Here is an 18236-nt window from a genome sequence, read left to right as displayed (position 1 = left end):
AGGTCCAGAGAGTGGAAATAATGTTGTTTTTAATAAATTTTTTACATTTTTTACTTTGTACCTCGAGCAGATTAGGCCAGTGATCAGTGTTTTGGATAATTCTTGTATCCTGAACAATTGAGGAAGACCCCGGCTTAACACTTTCATGTGTTCTTTAGGTGCTTTATCAAAGGAGCGTGTTATCACACCAACTGGGGTAGCATATAATTCAGCAGTTTATTTGAATAGCAAATTACTGCAAAAAAATCTGCTTTGGTAGCGCTTTTTCAGGGATAGGTAGCACTTTGACAGAAAGAACTTAAATAACTTTAAATGATGAATTTGATTCTTACAAAATGAAAAAAAAACCAAAACAAAAAAAAACAAAACACATGACAACAGTGAAATGCCACGAAAAAACACAAAAGAATTTCTAAAAATCTGTGTTGCTGAAAAAAAAGAAAGAAAATTCAATAGAAATTCAAAAGGCAAATTTATGACAGCCCAAAAGAGAGGTCAGTACATGTAAGAGTTGTCTAGGTCAAGGGTATGTCCTCCTGTTTCATTTGAGCTAGAGACAATGACATATGAGGCTGTAGGATTATGTAGTGTTAAGAAAGTCAGTGGTAAACTGGCGAGAATGAGTAATGTTGATATTGAATTTCTGTACCCTAATCAGCCGTCATAATTCGGAGCAATGAGCAAAAGAAATTCTGAGAACGCATTATATGTTTCCAGATGGTATTCTGTTACCCAATTTTTTTGGGAATACATCATCTGTAATATGGTGGGAGAAACAATTCCAGAACTGGTTACAACTACCAATAAAAAGAATGCTGCATGCTCTGCAAGTGGACCACAGCAGGTGAACACTAAGGAGCATACTAAAACCAACTGCTGATAAAATCTAGTGTACTTTTCCCATACTTTTATGTATTGAAAAAACCGTTAGCACAAGACTAAAGACTCTAGTCAACTAAAAGGGATAAAAAATGATAAACATTTGACTGATTTACAGTAGACTATTTGTTAAAAACTAAAAGATCGGATGACTGTCATTTGATCACGCCTACAAATGATTCATTCTTTGAGGTGTTCTTCAGTTAGACAATAGGAAATGTGTACAGTATTTTCTGCACTATAGGGCGTACTGGACTATAGGGCGCACCCTCAATAATTTGTTTGTTTTATAATTTATTTCATATATAAGGCGTACCGGATTATAAGGCGCACACAATAAAATTAAAAAAAATTGATAAACTGCAGCAGCTGTAGTTGTGCAATCCGTGCACTAGATAGAGCTGCGCTGCTCAGGCAGTCATGATTGCATTCATGACTTCCTGACTACCTTTGAATGGCCCCTATTGTTATGTCAATAAGCCATTCTGAGCTTCATCAAGGAAACCTGATCACTTGATCACTTTGCCATCATAGAAAGAAGTCAACACGCATATTACAAAACCTGACATTAAAAACTGGTTAAATTCATTACAAGTGCAGTCACTGCAAACAGAGCGGATTATTTCCTGATCTGAAGTTACGAAGCAGATATTTAAGCTCCGTCTTTGTTTATTAATTAAATATTGTTTCGATCGGTAGTCCAGTCGGAGGTGAGGTGCAGCTATTTGCTGCTGTGTGTCCTAAACAATTTTTTAACTAGTTTTTAATGTCTGGCTGCTAATTTACTGGCAAATGTGACGCTGTTTTACTCCTAGAACTGACTTTAACGTCGGTGTCTCACCGTCGTGAATCTCACAGCATATCGCTGCAGACAGAATACACAAGAGTGAATGCCCCCCTCCGCCGCCCGCCCAGAGCTATCAACTACATTTGTAAATCAATTGCAGCACACCCGTTGGCACCTTTGTCTAGCAGTGACTCTGCTCTTGAAATTTCAGAAAAGGCTGGAAGTTGGGCGGCAGTGGCTCAGCGGTAGAGCAAAAACGTCTTGAAGACAGGATCGCCCAGCCATTTGGGGTTCGAATCCCGCTCCCGCCAGAAGAACCATCGGAGTGTGAGCCGACGGTGGGAGGCGTCAGCTCACCTCCCAGCCACTGCCGAGGCGCCCTTGAGCAAGGTGCCGTCCCCCCTACAAGATGCTCATTGGGGCAAGACCCTCGTGTGTGACCCGTCATTCTGCCTCCTTGTACCTCTGTATGTCCTCTCTATACTAACTGCATGCCTGCAGGCCCCTAGTGTGTGCTGTGTTCTGGGGCCTGCAACCGCCGTGTGTGTAATTAACACATATATGTACATGTGAAGTGTGATGTGTAAAAATAATTTCCCCAAGAGGGAAAATTAAAAGTAATTAAAGTAATGGTTAAGTTCAGCTTTGAGGGTCTTTCATTCACCTTTATGCCAGTTTCTCCGTGTGTTTCCACAGACTAATAGAATGGACCGTCACCAGATTCCAGATGACAGCACAATGGCATTTTTAAGACCAATTAAGTTTAAAGTGGGTTATTTCCGACACCAAATAGTTAGGAAATACTGAGATCAGTCAGTCAGTCAAACTTCATTAATAGAATTGTTGAACGTTCCTTATGTTTTGCTACGTAATCACCGGTGCTCCTACAGTCTGCTCTACCGTCTGAGAGCAGCTCAGAGCCGGGACTTCGGTGACGCCCCTTGACTACCGTTGTTAGGGGGCGTAGGCCCGAGTGCCTTGTGAGGGGGCTCCTCTGGTGGCGGAGTGCGGCATGACTGGCGGCCAGACGGCGGCCTTTTTTGAGCGATCATGTTTTTAACCAATATTAATATGAATATTAATCCATATATATGACGCAACGGATTATAAGGAGCACTACGAATTTCTGAGAAAATTTTAGGCTTTTAGGTGCACCTTATAGTGCGGAAAATACGGTAATTTTTTTAAGAGACTGAATTGGATTATATACAGGGTTTAGTTTAGCCATTATGTACATAAGTGTGCAAAGAAAGTGGCTGATAGGGACTGTGTTGAGCAGAGCAGGGTTCTAGTGTATATGCCAACAGAAACAAAGAGTAGACACCAAATGAGCAGGAGGTTGAGGAATTAAAAAAAACAAAAAACAGCTTTGTGGTCAGACACTCCTAGGCTAGACTGACAAACATCAACATTATCAAGAATAAAACCATAAGAGTACAATGTAGAAGGTGTGTCCCTTTAGGTATGTTGCATTTTCAGCTGACAAGTTAAGGTATAAAATCCATAGTTAAACAAAAAAACTAGAGTGACAATATACTGTAACTGTGTATCAAACTCACCTGAAACTAAAATGCTATCAAAATATTGCTTCAAAATAATTCATGATCAAAACATTTTTAATAAACTTTTTTTTCCAGGGGTATGCTTATTAAATGATAAAGAAAAATTGGCTTTGCCATCTATTATAGTATTGGAAACATTGATGTATGTATTTTTGGATCCTTGGTACTGAATCTCCATGTGATCCTGGAATATTCTCTTCATTCAGCTCAACAATCACCTGGGTCGATCCCTTCTCTGTTTAACAATATGTGTAAGCAGAAGCATATCAAAACGTTTTGTTTTGATCAAAACATTACAGGAAAAAGAGTAATTTGATCTTTAACAAACTAAATACTAACACATTTTGAAATGTGGATACAATCGGACCAGTTAAAGATGATTGGGGCAAGCCAGTAAAGGTTAATGGGATTGAGCTGGTTTTGACTACAACTGGGTTGTTTCTGTGTGGCCTTGGAGTATATTTTTGTATTACACAATGCTGATTATTGATCCTGACAGGAATAATACATACAGGAATAAATTCATACAGGGGGAAATCAAAACCAGCAGGATACTCTGTTTCAGAAAAAGGCCTACAAAAATAAGAAAATAAGATGCTGAGTAGGGGTTTTGATGGAGAAAGCAGCATTTGCTAAAAACCAAAATGATATAAAACTAAAGCAATAGACTAAATTTCCAGGGCAATTTGTCTGTCCTTTTTATTGTCTAGAACACAGTTTAAAAACAAAATCCCATTTTCTCCCAAAGTGACTAAAAAAGCAAAGACATGCTCAAATTTTGCATTCGTAGACGTAGCTTATAAAGATGGTTGAAATATTTGAACATTGAAGGATCATGACAAGGAATTTTTAGGCGAAAAAGTCTGATGCACGAAAGGTTAAAGCCGATGATGTACATAGTTGCCCTCTATACAGTCTTTTTCTGACTAAAACACAAACATAATGTGATAAATAGGAAGACAGAGAGTTGATACCAGAGGGAGGAGAGTAAAAACACAAGAAAAAAAGGTACAATAAAAATGAAAATAAAAACTGCAACTATGACTCCCCTGACACACCAGAGGAAGCTTGTTATGGAACGTGGACCCCCTATCGAGGGTAGAGGGATAACTGACTCTTTTGCTTGTAATTAAATCTAAGAGAAATTAATTGAATCACATCTGAAAGGGATCAGACTCATTTACAGTGGAAGGAGGGAGGCTGAACAGAAATGAAGGGAGGCAGAAAAGGAAGCAAGGGGAAGAAGATTTTTTTTTTTATCAACTCTTAAACCTCTCTGATAAGAAGTCATGTTTTAAGAGGAGGTGCACTGGAGGCTTGCTGAAGACACTCTTATTACAGCAGTCACCTCATTAGAACCATCTTAATCCCTCGTCTCCCAAGGCACCTGTATAATAAGGCTGGATTTGGCTTCTCTCTCATTTTATAGAGAAAAAAATTAATTGCTCTACGAGCTGAGCTAAATGACTTGCTAGAAAAAAAGCCCATTGCTCCAAATAACTGAAACAGGAGGTTTCATACACACCCGTATCACTTAGGCAAAAAAAGGTTTTAGAGTAGAATAGCTAACCACCTGCTACATACATAATATGTATTAGCCACTGAGCACAGCCATATAATATCTAAATCAAGGGTTGTCACACAACACTACCACTGACATATGTCTTATTAAGTCTGAATAAACCTAATTAAATGTTGAGCCAGGACTGAATTTCAGCTGAGACACATTATGTGTGTGCATACACACCCATTGTGTGAGAATCTTGTGATAAGTGCATTGCTGCCTGGGTGGAGGCAAAGTGGAAAGGTATCAGTGACCAGAGAGTCTGAAAGAAAACACCGCTGATTTTAAAAGCCCCACGTCAAGTGTTGACACATATCCAATAGACCACACAAGTGTGTAAGATGTGATGTTTTAACAAACTGCTGATCAAAATATTGAAATTCTGGAATTATGTGGCGGCTTTTATTACAAAAGCATTTTCCGGAAGATATTTCCAGGTTTACAGAGTAATTATCCAGTCATTTCCATATAGGACTTCAAAATGTACAATTTGAATATTTGCTTTTCGATTATCATTGTATTATCATAATTATTATTTATTATTATTCCTATTAATTTATGAGTCATGACAATGACTCCTTGTTTATGTATACTATTTAATGTGGTGCCGGTGAGGTGTATGTTATATATAAACGTTTTAAATATTTTACTGTATGAATCTATTTATTTACATTCGGCCAAGAAATAATCTAAAACCTTGTTTTTGTAACCTAAATGTGTCTGTGTGATTGAAAGAAGATTTGTATTCTGTCATTAACTTTAAATACAGTGACCAAATGTTTAACTTTGCGATTCTCAACTTTCTATTTCCTGATTCCAGGGATGTGGACAAAATAAAGAGACAATGTACATTAAGAGTGGGTAACAGGCATTCAAATTAATATCACAATAGTTAGACCTTCTAATTTTACTAATATAATGCTATTCTCATTCCTCCAGGTCATGTAATCATTAATGTTTGAATCTGACACAACTGGACTTCAGTTTGAAGAATCATTTTCAGCTGTAACCTGCTGGTATGGAGTATGGATATTTAAAGGTGTTAGTGACCTAAGATTTAAATATCTCTACTCCATACCAGTAAGTTAGAATTGCCAAAGCTTCTTGGATGAAATGGATTTAAAATCTAAGCAGAAATCCAGTTGCTTCAGATTTCGCCTTCAAAGACAATTAGCCCTTTTTAATGCTTTTTGTAGTTCAGTCAGCTCCACTTTTGTACTCAACAAAGCCACTTTGCATGTAGGACGTATGTTTGGAGGACGAATATGATGCAATCCTGAGGACAGTTCATGACCACAGGCAAAGGTGTTCATTGAATCAACCAACATGAGGAAGATTAGTGATAGGATCTAAATGTGAGTTTCTGGGTTTAATTGCCCAACTCTTACTTTTCTATAAGACTAAAGGCAAATAATGCATTTATGGATTGTGACTGTGTGCCTTTGGAGCTTGACTCAGTCATTCTGTTGCACGGGTGCAATGATCAAAGGGCTGTGCCCGAAAAACAACCCAAACTAAATAAATGCTCACACAAATAGGTGTGACCCATGACATCATCACCATAAGGGGGCCTATTATTATATATAGATTTCTTTTAACTAGTTAAAAAGCCTTGTATCTAATATTTCTTGGGTAAACCCATTAGTTGGCAGGGGTCACCCTTTTTCCGCTGGTTAAATAAGTGTTTAATAAAAAAGAGAAATATTACATGCAAAGAAAAAAAGACTATCAACTCAGCAGCACCGAAGGATGGCAACGCATCTGGCTAAATGAAGATAAATGCCTGTGGACCATTAGCAACAAGATAAGATCTTTAACAAGCCTTGTTTAAGAGTGTCTGAAGGCGAATTAATTCACAGTTACTCCGCCGGCAGACAGTGTGTTTTCGTGTAACACATGTATATTTATGATGGAATTAGTTTCAAAAGGAAGTTCCCAGAGGAGTGTTTTTGAGTGGAAACACTGCTACAGTGCAATTGATTTCACTCTATTTATGCACTTTCCCACTGGCAGTTTGTCTCTTGCAAGTAAGGAGGCGGTTTCTAATCTTCTATGTAGTATCCACTAATAAAGAGAATGATCAGTGAGTTGAGACAGCAGGGCAAACACAGTTAACAGGCAGATTTGTAACGATAATGGAGCAGAAATAGACTTGGCTGTCTAACATCAGTCGTGAATCATCCTGAGGCAAATATTGTATATCCTTAACATCAGAACACATAGGTGTCTTGCATAACATATACATCATATATTACAGGTCTGAGAAAATAGTGAAAGAAGAGGTTTTAGGCCGCGAATTCTGTAAATTTGCTGCAATGAAATCTGCCGTTTGTGTGTATGTGCATGCATGTGAACATGAGTCAGTCTGTGTAAACTCACTTCCATAATGAGGTCCCCAGTTAAGGGACAGTAAATGTGCTCCACAATTGAGCAGTTTCCAAACTACGAGAAATATTTACATAGCAGCTGAGGAAACAGAAGCCTCCATGTGTTTTGGGTTAAAGGCACATTTCCTTGTTGAGAGGTATAATTCGTAAGCGTGGTGCACTTTGAGCAGTGTGGTGAGTCAAACCCCGAAAGCCGCAAACAGTGAATGATAAGTAGCTCACCACCAACATGTGTTTCCCATCAAATGTGCCAGACCTGAAACCAATTTCCCAATTTCCCACATGGCCTAAGACAACAGAGGGGCTTGTGCCAGCTCAAAGGGAAAATTTAAGATTAACACTAAGGCTATAAAGTAAAGTTTATGATTTGTTTAATGGGTGTTTTGATGTGAATTATACTTATTATACACTAAGCTGTCCAACAAGGCACTCATAGCAAATGAAGAAGAAACTTTTTAATCCAATCTTTGATTTGAAGATGACAAATGAAAAGAAAAAACATCTCTTATCCATTTCAGCCTGAGGGAACTCATTGTTTAAAGTGGGCCTAGAAGCCTGCCTGACAAAAAACCCCAAACATTGATAGTTGTTTGTGACTGGCATGGGCTCAAATCCAATCATCACTACTATGCACACAGATATGTTGATTTGCTTTTGACACTGCTAAGACAGACTGTGTGGCTGAGAACTTTAAATAGCAAAAAAGAAGCTATGACTTGACAGTTTTTAATAAACCTCATCCAAGGAAGAGATTCCTGTTTTTCTTCCTCGTTTGTGCCAAAGCAGATGTGTGCGCATATGTTTTCCTGTGATATCCAGATGCTACAGTGAAACACCCACGTGCTTAACAAGCTGTGGAGATAAAACATTGTCTAAGATTGTCTCTTTCAAGAGTCTTTTTTTAGAGCCTAGAGATCATAAAGCAATTTATGAGTAGTGTTATAAAAAGCAAGCAACATTTCATTTCAGCACATCATTTTTTAGAACAATCACTCAGAATTGTAACTCTTATGGTGAATCAGACTAAGTAGATTATGAAAACTGTCTATAAAAATCAGAGGGAAGAGATATGACAATATGGTTAAAGATTATGGTCCCATGATGAGATGCACCATATTTTTTGGCAGCTTGTGTTCAGATGATATAGAGTGTAATAAGACTGTCCATCTTAAGTTGTTATGACTCAGGGGGAGTTAAGAGATTTTAGTACACAGAGGCCTAGAGAGAATCTTTTCCCTGTCCTCATCAATCTGGAGACACCTACCAGCTTCCTTCGGCGATTTCTAAGTTACAATCTGTCTATCAAATATACCGGGCTTTCAATGATTTGTTTCAGCTCATGATTAAGTGAGAATCAAATTAATACAACTGCTAAAAGCCTCTTAAAATTGTTGCCTGTAAAATGAGGTTATGAAATAGTAAAAAAAAAAAAGTAAGATCAGAGGTTTTACTGACATTATCTGTGTAGGTGAGTGTAGAGTTGCTGATGAGCTACCTCTGTTGTAGCCATTTCTTGAGAAAGCTCCTGGATCTTCTGCTGCTGCTGGTTTAGGAGCTCCTGGATAGAGACCAGGGTCTGCTGCAGCTGACCAACTGTAGAGACAAGCAGAAGCAAGCTCAGCATGCTTCAAAGTAACCAGAAAAAAGAGAAGACTGTGTGATAAGTCCCATTAAACTGAATATTTCCTTTGCAAAGACAGTGACAGAACTGATGAGACTCAACTTGTGTCAGTGATCAAAGGTGTCCTCTAAGAATTATAATCAACGCTAATACCAGATAACTTCAGTCACAGCTTCTTCGTCCAAGACGCTGAGGTTGATGGTGCGCAAAGCGGGATGGGGGTCGGCACATAGGATGGAGATATTAATCTCTAGTGCCTGAACTTAAATCAAATAATAGTCTCTAACCTTCCATTATCCACCCAGACACTGCCTTCTAATGCATCTTAAATCCTCAAACGATCAACAAAGGAAAAAACAAGGCTCTCATTTGGGAGGAGGCTGCCAGACAAAATGTCCCCCCTAATCCTAATAAATATTGTTCTTTTTCCATTGACTTTGAAGATTGAATTAGTTCAAGTGTTGGTGTTGGACGAGGGTGTATGATTTCAAATAACACCAGGCACAGTTTGTTGCCCCCTGCTTCCAGTCACGCGTGTATTACCAAACAATACATTAAGTTTCCCCGAGCTGATTATATTACAGAAAACCAATAAACATTCATATAAATCATGGGCGTGTAAAGTGTTAAATCAAGCTTAATAGGATTAACATCAACAGATATTGTGGCGGCCCACTGCTGAGGTTGTCAGGCCAATGGTTAAAAGCCTGTGCTGCAGCTGGCTGGACAGGATGTAAAGAACCCTCCTCTCGCATTAACCCAGGCTGGGACAAAAGACAGAGCCTGGCTTGAAGGTTGTGTTTTGTTTAAAAGAAAAAGACAGAAAACAAAACAGACAAAATATTTGATCTTTCAAAGAAGCTAATATCTTGTAGTGACACCTGTGTTTAAATGGGTGGAGTTGTATCAATATGGGTGGGGTGCTGAAATGTTTGATCTTTTCATGGTTGCAAAATCCTATGGGATACGAGTTTGAGCAGGATCATCAGCAGAGGCCAAAGACCATTGTGCAAACTGTTTGAGGTTGTTACTCGGTTTGTGATGCAGTGTGACCAGCATGTCTGAAGAAGGCAATAAAACAAAAATACTATGGCCATCCCTGCCTAAAAAAAGGTGCTACCATAACAGGGTGTGCACACTAAACCAGACGCTTGCCTATTAGTTTCTGATTCCATATTGCCACAAAACAGCTTATCCAGATGTGTTGGTCAGTCTACAAGCCTATAATGATGTGCCCCCTAAATTACCACTGGCACCACTTTTCAGCCAATTCAGCAAAACACAAATTTGACGAATTTGTACCGTCACATACTACAAAAATGCTTAACTTCTTATGTCCAGCAATCATAGATATGGAGCCAGGAATAATGAAATCAATGACTTTGGCCCAGCATGAATCAGAAAGTGTCTGTGTGCCTGCGTGTGTGTGGGTCTGTGTGTGTGAAAGAGAGAGGGAATGAGAGAAAGAGCAAGAGCAGAGAGAAAATCTCAGACGAGATGATGTGTGAGGCTTGCAGCTGCTATGAGGAGGGTGCCCATTGTGTATTCAGTAAATTATTCAGTAAATACCTCTATATAATGTACACTACATATGTCCAGTCCTGTCTCATCCTTTAATGGCCAGCTGGTCACCAATATGGCTCCCACCAACAAAGAGTGCCCAAACAGTCGTGCAATTCTGTTCCAGCCTGGCTCTGCTGAAAGATTTCCAAGATCCATCTATTAGTTGTTGTGTGAATTTGTACGCATATCATAATGGGAATCAAGGCACCTACTCTTGAGAAGGGGTTTGCGAGAGATACTAATGTAGTTACCGTTCAAAAAATAATACACCACCTCATTGCAAGCAGCACTAAAGAAATATGAACTTTAGCAAAAAAGATTCAACCAAATGGCAGCAGTAAGGCAGTGAGTCACTATTAGTCAGTGCAGCGAAAGAGAGATGGATCAAGAGGGACAGCAGATGAACAAAAAATCCAGTGTAATAGCAACCCCTCTCCCCAACTGTCATTAACTACAACAGCAGTTTGGCTATGGCAATCATAGCAAATTAGTTCCCCAGACTGGCTGAAGACAGACCCTTGTTTTTGTTCACCTAGTCCTGCAAACACAAGTGAAGTCTTACAATGAAATCCTGTCTTCACCTACAAACAAAGCAGGGCAGTTGGCACAGTATATATCCAAATAGTGATAAGAAGAACAAGAACGGGCAGTGAAATAGCCAGAGGAATCATGTTTGCATAGTTGGGAGAATATGACCATAAAAGAGCATATATTTGTTAATCAGATTCAGGTTGGCACACCTTGCACGCAATCTCACATAGTTGCTGTCCTCCACCTACGTTTGCGAGACAGAAAACACGGGTGTGACTGGATATAATGATAACAGCCATATTTTCATCCACACTGTGTTGATCCGTGACAGGCGCTGTAAACTGAAACACTTAATTTGTTTTAATTTGAAAATGAAGGGACGATCAAACAAAGGACGCTTGTATTTAAACTGACATGGTCATCAAGTTAGAGTGCAGCCTCTGAAAGGAACATTTGTTTTCACTCCTCTGTCTGTTCACAGCTCACAACCACTGATAACAAAAAGCATGACAGTAACTTATCGCTTTCTTACCAAACCTGGAAAATGTACATATTTGCCATTTTGACAAAAACCATGTGCTCTAACACACATTAGGCACAATATACTCCTAAAGTGAACTTTTTTTTACCTTGATGTGTGTTTTCTCACACAGATTTCAATCATTTCAAGTTAAACACTGGCCTACATCAGCCCAAAGCTTCTTTTTTTTCCAAAATCATCTTTTTGGAATGACTTTTAATGCTTGATACAATGTGCCATTACCTTGTGCTTCATATTTGTTTCATCGGAGCATACCATGTAACATTTAAAACACCCACATCTATTTTATGTAGAATCTGTGTATTTACATTATCCCAAACATTTCCTTCATCAAAACAAGCATAACCTGTGAGTTTATTCAAGGTAACAGGGCATTTCCTTTATTTGCGTACAACTGCAATTTGAGGAGGACAACGAGGAAACAAGTCAGTAAATGTTACTGAACGTAATGAGAATAAACATTTCTGCCTGAGTCATGACAGATAGATTTTCATTGGCAACTGAGGTTGTTGAACAGTAAATATGACAACTCCCAAGATACCATGCTACTTACATCGTCAACAAACTACTTTCTTTTTTACTTTATTTACTTTTTTCTTTTGCTTTATTGTTTTGACTAAGTCTATTACATATCACATTACTGAGCTTTTTAACTTTAACTTAATCTAATAGCATCTGAGAAAGTATTGAAAGTATTACAGTAGTTTGAACTGCACCTTTTTCATTTCCCTAGACATGAATCTTTAAGGGACTTCAACTTTCAGGTTACAAAACACCAGTTCAAACACCACTGCTAATAGACCAAAATGTTCTCAAAATGTTCTCAGAGTGCCTCTCTCATTTACCCCTCTCTGGATTTTTATTTATTCTGACAAAAGAGCTATGGAAGCGACTCTTACTCTGCTTCTCTCTCTCTTCCTGCCTGACAGCTAGGTTGTGATTCCTCACCTGTCCAACATGGGAGCTGCACCTGTCACCATGCACTTAATCACACCAGGGCCAGTGCTGAGCTCAGACACCACATAGTGCCATGTAGCACGAACGTCCTACACACAGATGTGTATACACCCATACACACACGGAAAATTAAAATGAACTTTCTCACCGCCAATGGGGAGGAGGGTGGATCATGATGATGGTGGAGATTTGGATGGGGTTGAGGTTGGTGCAGAGGGGGGGAAATGGAGAGAGGGGGGACTAAGAGAGAGAGGATGGGCGGGGGGGTAGAGAAAAGTTGTCATTTCCCAACTCCTCATTAATATTCCGAGGTTAAGAGCTTTTCAGCGAAACGTAATTAATTGAGCCAGAGCCTGACAGTAAACAAGCAATTTCAAATTAAAGCGAAATGACAGCAGCGTCATTTGTTAAAAACGTGCGGGGCCCCCCGATTTTGGCGACAGATAAATGAGGGAAAATGTGAAGGAGCGAGAAAGTGATGAAGATATTAATCTTCACCTGTCTGTGTCAGCGTGCCACTCATTGCCTCAATGTTGCTCTCCATCCTCTGCAGATGCTTCTTGTCCTCTCGGCTGCCCATAATGAAGGGAAGGATGTATTTCTGTAATTAAAAGCATGGCACAATATTACACTTCTCTCTGGTGGGAAGAACAGAAAGATGAGAAAAAGACAGAGCCACCTCCACTTAGCAGTAGAGCAGTAGACTCCATTGTTTTTATTGGACACGTGTTTCATTGTCTTAACGGCCTGATTAGGTGCACGCATTTCGAGTATCCAAGCAACTGACGGGTATGTGCACAGATGTAGTGTTGAAGCCATTAGAAGGTTAGAAAAGTAATCAACTATTTTGATAATGAGTTTGTTATTTCAGTTGCTTATCAAGTATAAAAAACAAAACTGTGGGTTAGCTGTTTCTATTTTATATTCACTGTAAAATATTTCAAGACACATTTTGAAATTTTGTAAAACTTTATAGAGCAAGCAATTTGTTAATGAAGTTAGGAAATGATTCGCCTTAACTATAATAAAACAAATGTTAATCATTTGTTTTAACGCTTCAAATTGTTAATCATCTCTTTGCCACTTAATATAAAACAGCTGAATTGAAATGACTGAATTCCTAGTGTGTGATTAGAGCTGAAATAATCCAACGAAATCAAATGTGAATATGACCACCAGAAGCGTTTTTTTTGTTTTGTTTCAAAGTTGAGCAAACATCACTTCAGCACTCGCAGCCTGTTTGCAGCTCCCTGCTGTCTGGGCCACAACAGCACAAGTATTAAACACATTTTAGAGAAAACAATTAAATGAGTGTCAACACACAGTAATTAATAAGTGGGTGTCTGGGAGTGTGGTGTTTACAAGGTGCACCATAACATAAATAAAGTATGGACAGAAGCTTGGACATATGGTGCGACTGGCGCTACGCTCGAGTGACATGACAGCAACCTGTGCCATCCCGCCGGGGAATCCCACCTCCCAGGTGACCAGCGGCAGGGCGCCATATGAAAGAAAACAGTGGACTGGCACAGTGTGTATTCTTCAGAGGAAGAATGTGTGGACAGAGATATTGGGTACGGGAGACCCCGAATGTGCATGTTCAGCACTTTGAGATGCATAAGGGTCAGGTGAGAATGCATGTACATGATATGCTCTCTCTTTCTTACACTCACAGAGGAGAAAAGCCTGCTGCCTGAGCTCCTGTCCTCTAAAATGAGAGTAATGGCTTCCACATGCCACTCAGACTACTACTAACAACCACTATGGGATAAATGTCACAAGGGACAAGGGGCCTCATGAGCTCATGTTCAAGGGCTGCTAAGCCCGATAAAAACCGGGTGATTATTTTTAGGAGGATGTCAAAAAAGTGGTTGTGCAATTTGTTAGTGACTATATTTGCTGAAGGAAAAATAAATATCTGACAAAAGGAATGATGTGAGAGTAAAAAAAGATGGGGTTCAAATCAGATCATGTTTAATGTAAAGTAGAATGAGATTAACACCAATACCAGAGTGACTTAACATACTGAATAGGTACCTTCTACTCTGGCCCAGTATTTCATTATAAACTGACTAATTTAAATCTGTGGTCAGAGATGCTGTGCTGACAGATTTTAGAATGCAAAGCATGACAAACAAGTTTTGGAGAGCCATTATCTTTTAAAATAGCTAAAAGATAGTACTTACTTTGTAAAGCTGATGAAAGCCAAAGGCGATGCCCACCATAATGATGGTGAGGGCACCGTAGTCTCTCAATCTGTAGCCTGCTGGACCTGAAGTGGAAGATCACTCACTTAAGCAAAGTATTTTTGAGACAGATTTATTTAAGCACTGATCATATGAGTACAGTGCATTAACCTGAACTGAAACCAAAAAATAAAGACCTAACAAGTCACTTGATCAATAAAACAGACAACATTTTTACTGAGAATTTTTTATGCATTTGATATGTTGTTTATGTATGTTCCCAACCAGTCCAGATATACCTCATTTTCAATTCAATATAGTAAGGCTTAGAGAAAGCCTAAATTGTCAAATGAGCCTTGTCAAATTTTTTGTCTGTTGTAGTACTCATATCTTAATTGATGAACTCAGGATTATTTCAACCAAACAAGAGATGATTATGGAAAGATAAAAAAAAGTTTTATTTAATTTTATTTTGTCAAATACATTTTCAGATGAATTAAAAAAGCAAATACTGTTGTATTTTGTTTAAAAAAAATAGGCAAACATGGATTGAGAATATGAATGCTCCTATTCTGTTTGACAAAAAAGTTTGCTTAAGAGTATTTACTTACTTGATGTTTTCTGAGTTAAATATGTTTAATTACTAGACAGCATACTAAGAGTGGCAGCTATCAGTAGTGTCTCAAGTATGAAGTCGCACTGAAAGGCAAGATGGACCAACCCTTGCTGTTCATGCTAACTTCAACAAATAAACTACTTCCAAAGGTACTTGCTCACTTGCCTTCACACGATTACGAACTTGAGCGGCAAAGGATTCAATACAATGTCAGACCATCCTTTGAAGCTCAAACAGCTTCAACTCTTCTAGGAAAGCTTTCCACAAGGTTTAGTAATTGTTTATGGGAATTTAGGACCATTATTCCTGTAGGACATTTGGATTAGATTTGAGATTAGATTGTGGTATTGGGCAAGGAGACCCGGCTCACAGTCTCTGCTTCAATCCATTCCAAAAGAGTTCTATTAGATGCATGACAGTAATGTTACTACACACCAAACTAATCCATATCTTTAGGGTCTCTATTTTGTGCACTGGTGGGCAATCATGTTGGAACAGGAAGGGGCCATTTTCACACTGTTCCCACAAAGCTGGGAGCATGAAATTGTCCAAAATTTCTTGGGATGTTGAAGCATTGAGAGTTTGTTTCCCTGGGACTAAGAACCCAACTCCCGAAAAACAATCCCACTTCAAAACCCCCCCACCAAACATTACACTTGGCACAATATAGTCAGACAAATATGTTTCTCCTGGTAACTGACAAACCCAGCCTCATTCATCAGATTGCCAGACAGAGAAATGTTAGGTCTACGGAGCAAACAAGGATCCTGTCCTGCTCTTCCTGGAAGGACACTATTGTCTTCCATTTATTTCGGGAGGAGCCTAATACAATGTCTTTGTATGAACCTTTAAGCAACTGAAAATGTAAGTGTGTGTTTGTATGTTCGGAAAATGACTGTTGCGTTGAGTGACAGATACTGTGAAATGTATCATTGTGTAAGCTGTCATTTGGGTAGGCCAGCTGTCTTTCAAAGTGGAAACTCCCCACACAAACAAGGTGTTCAACTGGAAATGTCACTAAACAACAAAAAGTCTGGAAGAAAATACTATTTTTCTATAATTTACTTTGACTGAGCCCAAACGAAGGGACATTTATTAAAGTTTGGGCCAGTGATATTATATTGGAGGTCTGATTTCTCTTAATGTACTGTGCGGTACATGTTAACTGGCTTGAAATAAACCAGATTGATCTTGTGCCTTACCACTTGTCTGATTTGACATGCAAATAAAATAGGAAACACACTGACATACTGGACTATACAATATAGTTTCAGGGTGAACGGTATTTTATTCTTCTCAACTCAAGGGTACATTTCATTGCTACTGCTGCATTCAGGGATAAAAGTGTAACCTTTCATATCAAAACTTTTGAATCATTCTCCAGCATCCATATGGTAACCACATAAATTTGGGTCTTCATCAACATTATAGCTGCAATAGACTGTCAGTTATCCCAGAATACCATGCTTCTCAAAGCCCTGGGAGTCCTTGGAATAGGAGGTTGACCCTGAACAAGACTCGGTGCATCACTAGAGGTCTTCACTTGCTCTTTTACACCCCACATCACCACACCCACCCTCTCCCTTTTCCTGTACCACCTCCACTCTGCCATCTTCCTTTTTTTATTTGGTCACTTAAGCTGTGGAACTGTGGTCTCCATCCCCCGTTTTTCCAATCTCCTCTCAAATTTATTGGGTTCAGTGGAGGCCTTCCTGTCCTTCTACAGCGTGAAAATAGAGATCAGAGTATCCATTACTCCGACAGAGATGGATGCGGGTCCCCATGCACCGTCCCCATAACAAGGACATCAAAGGGAGGTAGCCCCCTCTTTTCAGCATGACCCCCCATACAAGACTCCCCGCTCTCACCTCATTATGCGGCTCCCTTATAGCCATTTTGATATAAAACCCCCTACTATGGACGGAGAGCCACGAGTCTTCCTAACTACATGGCCATCCCATCAACATCACTTTCATTACAAAACATGAGATGCCAGGGGAGTCAAGGACAGTGTGGTAATAAATGAGGGTGGAATATATCTGGAATCATTGTCATATAGGTTAAGCATTACGCGGACTTCATTCTGCATTGGTAAATCAGTGGACAGCATTCATAACCCCCTGTGGTAATAAAGATACAAGTTGCAGTGTGGGGTCTAGGCAGGGTGGAACCCTTTGGAACAAAATGGTAAGAGACTTCATACTTTTGTCATATTCCCTGTATCTGAATTCACAACCATGGCAAATGCTGCTTGGCATCAAACAATGTAAGTAATACCTGTAAACCTCCTTGTGTTTTGCAAGATATTCCAGTTCAGCAGGTCTAAATCAATTAAACAACAGCAAACACCTCTAACGGCACACCTGGACAAGAGGTTTAGATTTGACTTTTCAGTTGAGATGGCATACTTAAATATTAATATTATGTGTATGCACAATGTATCAAAGGGAGGAAAAGGGTGTTTGCACTTACTGTGTGATGCAGGAATTAGCTGAGGTGTATAGAGGGAATGAGAGGCACCCACAGGGTTTAGAGGCAGAACTTCCGTGCTGTCAGAGCGCTGGATAGCCAATTCCACCTCCTCATCCGTCAGCCCTGAACATAAGACACACAAGTTTAAGATATTTCAGAGGTAGGTTAAGTGACTGCATGTTAATGCGAAAATCTTAATGGCTACTTGGCTACAACAATATATGCTTAAATACTTCTCAAGCACCTCACAAATCTTTTAACTACAGTTCAGAGAAAACATATCATATCTTCATTCCATTTTACCCACTCTCTTATCAAAAATACATTTTCATTTTATAATTCAGATATTCCAGTGGGATTTTCTGTTTTAGAGATATGTATCACAGGAGGATAGTGTGAAAAGGTTCACAAAATGAAATCTGAAACTCTGCTAGCCTATTAACTGCCACCAAAGGCAAAGAAAATAAGTCTGTCCACTTCTTCAGTTATATTTCCCATGTGAAGATTGCGTACACCCTAGACAGCTAAAATGCATTATTTTAATTTCTTCATTGTAATGTAAATGTATTA

General features: G+C 39.1%; 1 protein-coding gene across 1 annotated transcript in view; it reads right to left on the bottom strand.

Annotated features, from left to right (window-relative positions):
• The window catches only part of pex14 (peroxisomal biogenesis factor 14), a 58000-nt gene that overhangs the window by 4831 nt on the left and 34933 nt on the right, over positions 1–18236 (bottom strand). The window contains exons 4-7 of the mRNA XM_068334336.1: positions 17667–17789; positions 14579–14664; positions 12891–12993; positions 8675–8772 (exon numbers count right to left, since the gene is read on the bottom strand). Of these exons, the coding sequence (XP_068190437.1) occupies positions 8675–8772; positions 12891–12993; positions 14579–14664; positions 17667–17789 (410 nt within the window). The remainder of the gene's footprint in view (positions 1–8674; positions 8773–12890; positions 12994–14578; positions 14665–17666; positions 17790–18236) is intronic.

Source organism: Antennarius striatus, chromosome 2, assembly GCF_040054535.1.
Source record: "Antennarius striatus isolate MH-2024 chromosome 2, ASM4005453v1, whole genome shotgun sequence".
NCBI lineage: Eukaryota > Metazoa > Chordata > Actinopteri > Lophiiformes > Antennariidae > Antennarius > Antennarius striatus.
Note: the sequence above shows the minus strand (reverse complement) of the source record. Positions and strands in the feature narration are given on the sequence as shown.